This window comes from Numida meleagris, chromosome 21 (assembly GCF_002078875.1).
Source record: "Numida meleagris isolate 19003 breed g44 Domestic line chromosome 21, NumMel1.0, whole genome shotgun sequence".
Classification (NCBI taxonomy): Eukaryota; Metazoa; Chordata; class Aves; order Galliformes; family Numididae; genus Numida; species Numida meleagris.
Genome location: NC_034429.1, coordinates 3,400,411 through 3,408,999, shown reverse-complemented (window position 1 = coordinate 3,408,999; position 8,589 = coordinate 3,400,411). Strand labels below are relative to the sequence as shown.

General features: G+C 65.2%; 1 protein-coding gene across 1 annotated transcript in view; it reads left to right on the top strand.

Moving 5' to 3' along the window:
• The window catches only part of HK2 (hexokinase 2), a gene marked incomplete at its 5' end in the record, with an annotated part of 11,927 nt that extends 3,480 nt beyond the window's left edge, over positions 1 to 8,447 (top strand). Inside the window, 14 exon segments of the mRNA XM_021375014.1 lie at positions 1,536 to 1,631; positions 1,724 to 1,823; positions 1,919 to 2,102; positions 2,450 to 2,605; positions 2,692 to 2,925; positions 3,705 to 4,009; positions 4,258 to 4,406; positions 4,685 to 4,804; positions 4,909 to 5,004; positions 5,158 to 5,257; positions 5,353 to 5,536; positions 5,757 to 5,912; positions 6,136 to 6,369; positions 7,438 to 8,447. Coding sequence (XP_021230689.1) covers positions 1,536 to 1,631; positions 1,724 to 1,823; positions 1,919 to 2,102; positions 2,450 to 2,605; positions 2,692 to 2,925; positions 3,705 to 4,009; positions 4,258 to 4,406; positions 4,685 to 4,804; positions 4,909 to 5,004; positions 5,158 to 5,257; positions 5,353 to 5,536; positions 5,757 to 5,912; positions 6,136 to 6,369; positions 7,438 to 7,582 — 2,259 coding nt within the window.

Here is an 8,589-nt window from a genome sequence, read left to right as displayed (position 1 = left end):
GGTCTCGTGGCAGCCCCACAGTCATCTCAAGGCCCTGCAGCCCCACATGGCTCTACAACCCCACATGGCCCCACAGCCCGTCGTGGCCCTGCAGCCCCACATGGCCCCACAGCTCCACATGGCCCCACAGCCCCACATGGCACCACAGCCCCACATGGCCCTACAGCCCCACATGGCCCTACAGCCTCACATGGCCCTACAACCCCACACGACCCTACAGCCCCTCATGGCCCTACAACCCCACATGGCCCCACAGCCCATCATGGCTTTACAGCCCCACATGGCCCTGCAGCCCCACATGGCCCTACCCTCAGCCACTGGCTGTGAATGACCTTTTGTGGCTGGCTCGGCGATCCCTGTGGGTCCTGTGGGACACAGGGCGCTCTGTGCCTCGCTCGTTCTGCTCTCGGCGAGCAGCTGCCGGTGCTGGATGAAGGCGTGGGGCAGCAGCTGCCCGCAGCCCGGCGGCCCCGGGGACGTGCCGAGCACCGCATCGGCACCGGCGACCTCGCTGGGCGCATCCCACGCCTCCGTCTCCCGCTGCCGGGGGCTCGCCCCGCTCAGGTTTTGGCTGATGGGCAGCTCCATGGCACGGCAGCAGCTCGGCACGTCCTTGGCTCCGCGCTGGGGGTGTGGGAAGTCGCGTTCCCATTGCGGTGATGGGTGAGATCCCATCGCATCGGTGCCCTCCGCGCGCGTCGGAGCCGGTTTTGCTGCAGGGCTCCATGAAGCCAAGCACAGAGGTCACGTCCCTCTGCCGGCGGCAGGGAGCCGATGACTCACGTGCCCGTGGCCATAAAGTGGGACGTGGGAACCGCTGCAGATGCCGATGGTGGTGATAAGAGGGAGGGGCTGTGCCTGCAGAGCCGTGTCCGTCCCTGTGCTGGAGGAGCGGGCTGGGCGGCTCTGACCTTGAGATGTGGGCTGGGTTGTACTGACCTTGAGTTGTGGGTTGATGGTTCTGGCCTTAAGTTGTGGGTTGATGGTTCTGGCCTTGAGTTGTGGGGTGGTAGTTCTATCTTTGAGTTGTGGGTTGAGTGGTTCTGGCATTGAGTTGTGGGTTTTGTGGGTCTGACTTTGAGTTGTGGGTTGGGTGCTGACCTTCAGTTGTGGGTCAGGTGGTTTTGACCTTGAATTGTGGGTTGGTGGGTCTGACCTTGAGTTGTGGGTTGGGTGGTTTTGACTTTGAGTTGGGGGTTGATGGTTCTGGCCTTGAATTATGGGTTGAATGGTTCTGGCCTAGAGTTGTGGGGTGGTAGTTCTGACTTTGAGTTGAGGGTTGAGTGGTTCTGGCGCTGAGTTGTGGGTTGGGTGGTTTTGACCTTGAGCTGTGGGTTGGTGGCTCTGACCTTGAATTATGGGTTGAATGGGTCTGGCCTTGAATTATGGGTTGGTGGGTCTGGCCTTGAGTTGTGGGTTGGGTGGTTTTGACCTTGGACTGTGGGCTGGCGGCTCTGACCTTGAGGTGCAGTTTCGGACGTGGGGCGCTGTGGGGTCCCGCTGAGCATCCCCTTCTCTCTCTGCCCCCAACGCAGAGCATCCTTGTCAACTGGACAAAGGGATTCAAGTGCAGCAGCGTGGAGGGGAAGGACGTGGTGTCCCTGCTGCGCAAGGCCATCAAGAAGCGAGGGGTAAGGCATCCCATCTCCCGAGATCCATGGGTGGGACACACGAGACGCGCTGTGCTCTGCGGTGGCACTCAGTGCCCCCTGCCCCATTTCAGGACTTCGACATCGACATCGTGGCGGTGGTGAACGACACCGTGGGCACCATGATGTCCTGCGGCTACGACGACCAGAACTGCGAAGTCGGCCTCATCGTGGGTGAGCGGGGCTGGGCGCGGGGATTGCGGTGCTAAATGGGGGGGAAGCGGGGAGAGCCGGCGTCCGACGCGAGCGGGTCCCCGTGCTCGGCGCAGGGACGGGCACCAACGCCTGCTACATGGAGGAGATGAGGCACATCGACCTGGTGGAGGGGGACGAGGGCCGCATGTGCATCAACATGGAGTGGGGCGCCTTCGGGGACGACGGCGTGCTCAACGACATCAGGACCGAGTTCGACCACGAGATCGACATGGGCTCGCTCAACCCTGGCAAGCAGCTGTAAGCAGATTCCTGGCGCCGGCTCCGCGTTGCCCATCCTCCCATTGTGCGGGGCCGGCGGGGTTGTCCCAGTTAACTGGGTCGCGGTGTCCTCCGCCCCGCCGACGGGGACCGCGTGGGATTCGGGCTGGCACGTCCACCCCGCGCCCGCTCCCCTCGCCAGCCCTCCGCTCGGGGTCCGCGTTTCCCCTGCCAACAAATCCGTCGGCAGCAGGAAGGGAACACCACCACCTAATGTCGGCAGCCCGCTCCTGCAGGGTTCCTGTCCCGCGCGTGGGGCGGTGCGGCCAGGAGGGAGGTGGGGGTCCATGGCCGGGGCCCAACCACGCACCTCTTGCGATTGCAAGGTTCGAGAAGATGATCAGCGGGATGTACATGGGCGAGCTGGTGCGCCTCATCCTGGTGAAGATGGCCAAGGAGGGGCTCCTCTTCCGAGGGAAGCTCTCTTCGGATCTGCGCACCACCGGCCACTTCGAGACCAGATTTGTCTCCGCTATTGAGAAGTGAGGAGGGGCCGGGCGGTTTTGCGGGATCCCACCCTGCCTGCTGGGGCCGGGCCCACACATCCCTTCTGTTCTTCGGCGCACAGGGAGAAGGAGGGGCTGCAGAAAGCCCACGAGATCCTCACCAAGCTGGGCCTGGAGCCGTCCCACGAGGACTGCCTGGCCACCCACCGCGTCTGCCAGATCGTCTCCACCCGCTCGGCCAACCTCTGCGGGGCCACGCTGGCCGCCGTGCTGCGCCGCATCAAGGAGAACAAGGGCGTGGAGCGGCTGCGCTCCACCGTCGGCGTGGACGGCTCCGTCTACAAGAAGCACCCGCAGTAAGTCCACGAGGCGATGGGGAGCGGGAGGAGGTCTGGCCTCAGGGTGGTGCCCCGTGGGCAACTCCATTGGATCCCATTTGTTGGCCATCTCAGAGGAGGTCTGGCTCCATAGAGGCATCCCATGGGCACCTCCGTTTGGACCCCATTTGCTGGTCATCTCAAAGAACATCTGACCTCAAGGTGGTGGCCTGTGGGCACCTCCATTGGATCCCATTTGTTGGCCATCTCAGAGGAGGTCTGGCCCCAGAGAGGCATCCCATGAGCACCTCCATTTGGACCCCATTCGTTGGCCATGTCAGAAGAGGTCTGACCTCATGGTGATGTCCCATTGGCATCTCCATTGGATCCCACTTGTTGGCCATCTCAGAGGAGGTCTGCGCTCGTGGTGGTGGCCCATGGGCACCTCCATTGGATCCCAAAGCCCTTGTGGGCCATCTCGGAGTAGGTCTGGCCCCAGAGAGGCATCCCATGAGCACCTCCGTTTGGACCCCATTTCCTGGTCATCTCAAAGAACATCTGACCTCATGGTGGTGGCCTGTGGGCACCTCCATTGGATCCCATTTGTTGGCCATCTCAGAGGAGGTCTGCCCTCGTGATGATGTCCCATTGGCATCTGCATTGGATCCCATTTGTTGGCCAACTCAGAGAACACCCGACCTCACGGTGGTGGCCCACGGGCACCTCCATTGGATCCCAAAGCCCTTGTGGGCTATTTTGGAGGCTGACACATGGCAGCACACTCAAGCCTTCCTCTTCCTCCTCCTCCTCTTCCGTAGCTTTGCCCGACGCCTCCATAAGACGGTGAGGAAGCTGCTGCCCGACTGCGAGATCCGATTCGTGAGGTCTGAAGACGGCAGCGGCAAAGGGGCGGCCATGGTGACGGCGGTGGCGTACCGGCTGGCGGCCCAGCACAAGGCCCGGCAGAAGATCCTGGAGGCGCTGAAGCTGAGCCACGAGCAGCTGCTGGAGGTGAAGCGGAGGATGAGGGTTGAGATGGAGAAGGGGCTGGGCAAGGAGACGCACGCGGAGGCCACGGTGAAGATGCTGCCCACCTACGTGTGCTCAACTCCGGACGGGACAGGTGAGGAGCCCTTCGTGTCCTGCATGCGGCGAAGAGCTCCCGGCGTCTGTGCCGTGTGGGGGCCGTTGTTCCCCTCTCTGTGGGTCCAAAGCTCTGGGATGACGATGCTGAGCCCTCGGGACGTCCCGCACCTGGCACGGCGCCCTTGGCTCCGTCACCTCCCCGTTCCCAGCCGTGGTTTCTCCTCCCCGTGCTCGCGGTGCTCCTCGCTGGGCTCTGCCCCCTCACGACCCTCTCCTGGCTTTCAGAGAAAGGCGATTTCCTCGCCCTGGACCTGGGGGGGACAAACTTCCGCGTGCTGCTGGTGCGGGTGCGGAACGGGATGCGGCGCGGCGTGGAGATGCACAACAAGATCTACTCCATCCCGCTGGAGGTGATGCAGGGCACGGGAGAGGAGGTGAGACCGCCCGCCGCCCCATGCCACGCACCCAGCGCGGGCAGACGAGCGCCAGCCCCGCATCCCCACCGGGGAAACGGCGCAGAGAGCGAAAAACGTCCACGGTTGCGCTCCGAGCGTCGCCGACGGCTCCGGGGCTTTGCTGTGGGTCGGGGCAGTGGGGCTGTTGGGCACCACGCAGAGGAAGGACGGCGTCCCACGGTGGTGGGTGGGGATTGCTGCCCGGCGCGTGGGGCACATGGTGACTGTGCCCTCCTGCCCCGGCTCTGCGCACGCAGCTCTTCGACCACATCGTCCACTGCATCTCCGACTTCCTGGAGTACATGGGGATGAAGGGAGTGTCGCTCCCGCTGGGCTTCACCTTCTCCTTCCCGTGCCAGCAAACCAACCTGGACGAGGTGAGCCCGGCGCCGCCAGGACCCCGAGCTCGTCCCCGAGATTTGGGCGCTGTGGGGCGCACCCGTCCCGCCCCGCTCACCCCGACCCCGCTCTCCCCCTCCAGGGCATTCTCCTCAAGTGGACAAAGGGTTTCAAAGCGACGGGCTGCGAAGGGGAGGACGTGGTGGGCCTGCTGAAGGAGGCCATCCACCGCAGGGAGGTGAGCGGGGCAGCTCGGCGGCGGCGTTAATTGGGCCGGGAATGAACGGACTGAGCGTGGTGACGGGATGCCGAGCAGGGGGTGGATTTCCAGAGCTTGGAGCTGAGCCCCATCCCCCTCCCCATGGGAAATCACCCGACCCTTCCCTTCCAGGAGTTCGACCTGGACGTGGTGGCGGTGGTGAACGACACGGTGGGCACCATGATGACCTGCGGCTACGAAGACCCCTACTGCGAAGTGGGGCTGATCGTCGGTGAGAGCCGCGGCCATTCTGCTCGCTCCTTCCCTGCCCCACGCGGGGCTGCCCTCCCCTCCCCCCCTTGCCCCACTGAGCCGCTCCCCCCGCAGGCACGGGCAGCAACGCCTGCTACATGGAGGAGATGCGCAACGTGGAGCTGGTGGAGGGCGATGAGGGCCGCATGTGCGTCAACATGGAGTGGGGCGCGTTCGGGGACAACGGCTGCTTGGACGACATCCAGACCGAGTTCGACCTGGCCGTGGACGAGCTGTCCCTCAACCCCGGGAAGCAGAGGTGCGTGGCGGCGACGCTGGGGCCGTGAGAGCCGTTCCCTCCCCGCAGAGCCCACACGGTGCCGGGATGTAGAGATGGGGCCGGGCGCCATGGGGCGGGCAGGGCTGTCCCCTCCGCCCTCGGTGCAGCGCCGCTGTTGATGTCACCGAGGGGGGGAGGGGGACACGCGGCCCCGGACCCCTCCTTGTGCCAACGCTCGGCCCCGCCGCCCCCGACCCAGGTTTGAGAAGATGATCAGCGGGATGTACCTGGGGGAGATCGTCCGCAACATCCTGATCGACTTCACCAAGCGGGGGCTGCTCTTCCGGGGCCGCATCTCTGAGCGCCTGAAGACCAGGGGGATCTTCGAGACCAAGTTCCTGTCCCAGATAGAAAGGTGAGGACGCGACCGTGGCCCTCCCGCTGTGCTCAGGGCCGGGGGGGGGGTCCCAGGTGCTCTGCTGGGGGGGTCAGGGCGATCCAGGGCGAGGAACGGAACGCGCTCTGCCTCGGGCATCCCTCCCATTGGCGCTACCCAAGCCACGACTCCGTGGGTGCCATAGGATGTGTGGATCCGGGGGGGAACCCAACTAACCGCTGTGCCCCCCCCCCCCCCGCAGCGACTGCCTGGCCCTGCTGCAGGTGCGCTCCATCCTCCAGCACCTGGGCCTGGAGAGCACGTGCGACGACAGCATCATCGTCAAGGAGGTGTGCGCCGTGGTGGCCCGGCGCGCGGCGCAGCTCTGCGGGGCCGGCATGGCCGCCGTGGTGGATAAGATCCGCGAGAACCGCGGGCTGGATTTCCTCAAGGTGACGGTCGGCGTGGATGGGACGCTCTACAAACTGCACCCGCAGTGAGTGCCCGGCGGGGAGAGCGGCGTGGGGCAGCGGGCCTTGGATGGAGGGGGGGGATTGCGGGGGGGGGAGCTGGGCTTGGAGTTCTGCTCGCCAGGAGGGTCCATGGTGAAGCCGAGAAGTCTGTGGCCCAGCAGAGCTGGGGTGAGCTCTGCCCCTTCCAGGGGAGCACACGCAGGGGCCAAGGGTGCAGGGGTGGGCGTGCATTGAGCTCAGGGCTCCATAGTCGAGTACACACAGTGCTCAGGGCTCCATGGTGCAGCAGACGTAGGGCTCAGGGCTCCATAATGCAGCACATATAGGGCCCAGGGTTTCATAATGGAGTGTACATGGGGCTCAGGGCTCCATAGTGGAGCATGCATAGGGCCCAGGGCTCTGTAGTGGAGCACGCATAGGGCTCAGGGCTCCATAATGGAGCACACATAGGGCTCAGGGCTCCATAGTGGAGCACACATAGGGCTCAGGGCTCCATAGTGGGGCACGCACAGGGCTCAAGGCTCCGTGGTGGAGCACACATAGTGTTCAGGGCTCCATAGTGGAGCACACATAGGGCTCAGGGCTCCATGGTGGAGCATGCATAGGGCCCAGGGTTCCGTGGTGCAGCAGACATAGGGCTCAGGGCTCCATAATGCAGCACATATAGGGCCCAGGGCTCCATAAAGGAGCACGCATAGGGCTCAGGGCTCCGTAGTGGAGCACGCATAGGGCTCAGGGCTCTGTAGTGGAGCACGCATAGGGCTCAGGGCTCCGTAGTGGAGCACACATAGGGCTCAGAGCTCCATAGTGGAACACACGTAGGGCTCAGGGCTCTGTGGTGCAGCAGACGTAGGGCCCAGGGCTCCATAATGGAGCACACACAGAGCTCAGGGCTCCATAGTGGAGCACACATAGGGCTCAGGGCTCCATGACAGAGCCCCCAGCACTGAGGCTGGCTGCTGGCTGTGAGCTGGAGCTGCAAGGCAGAACAGGGCTCCCTGCTCCTGGGGCTCTCCGTGCTCGCGTTGCGTTGCATCGGACGGCACCGGCCGCGCCGTGGGGCGGCTCTGACGGGTTCCTCCTCCCCGCAGCTTCTCCGCCGTCATGCAGGACACGGTGCGGCAGCTGTCCCCGCGCTGCGAGGTGACGTTCCTGCAGTCGGAGGACGGCAGCGGGAAAGGCGCGGCGCTGATCACGGCGGTGGCGTGCCGGATCCGCGAGGCCGGGCAGCGGTAGGAGCAGCCCCGCGCCCCACGGGACCATTCCTTCCCCGCTCCCCCCTCTCCGTGCACGCAACCCCCCCCCCCCCCCCGGCCCCCCCACCCCCCCCCCCCACGGGGCCCTCCCCGCCGCGCTTCGCTCGTGGACGCGGGTGAGGCGGAAGGATCCGCATGGAGCAGAGCCCCCCACGTCCCTGGTGGGGGCCACCCCCCCCCGGACACCCCCCGTTGTTGCCGCACCGCCTGCAGGGCTGGGAGCGCTGGGGGCTGGGGGTCCCGTTGCGTTGTCCCCCCCCCCCGGGCGCCGCGTTCCCGCGTCACCTCGCCACGTTCCCGTCGTGGCGGCACCGCGTCTTCCTTTCTCTCGGTCGTTCTTCTCCTTAATTTAACGTTTCCTTGGGGTCAGGCTGGAGAACCCGACGTTGCGGGGTGGGGGCACTTTCAGGTGTCCCCAAAGGGACTGTTATTTTATTTTTTTTTGGGGGGGGGGGGGGGGAGGGATGCGCCGCAGCCCCCGAGCGCGGTGTGGGGCAGAGCTGCGCTCACGGAGGACGGAGCTCTCAGGGGACTCGCGTGGTCGAAATGAAGAAGGGAAGCTGGAGTCACAGCTGGGATATGAAGGGAAGGACGGAGCCGGGGGGGTGGGGGGGGAGGGGGGGGGCACGCGGCCCCTCGGCCCGATTCGGAGCCAAGCCAAAGACGGTGGGGCTGCGAGCAGCGGAGCTGCGCCTGCTGTTCTCCTCTCGTGTTTACACTATTTATTTTTAGCCGTGCGGTTCTAGGTAGGCAGATAGAGAGGCTTCCTTATTTTTGTACTTTGGGTACCGGTTGGTGGTGTGCCCCTCGGCTCCCCCGCGCCCCAATAAAAACGTGGAACCGAGCGAGCTGCGTTTCTTCCTGGGCTGCGCCGGGGGCCGGGCTGAGCCCCCCCCCAAAACCCACGGCCCAAGGGGGGGGCACTGGGCCTGGCCCCATTCATTGGCACCGAGCTGCACCTTCCACCTCCCCCCGCGTTCCCGTCCT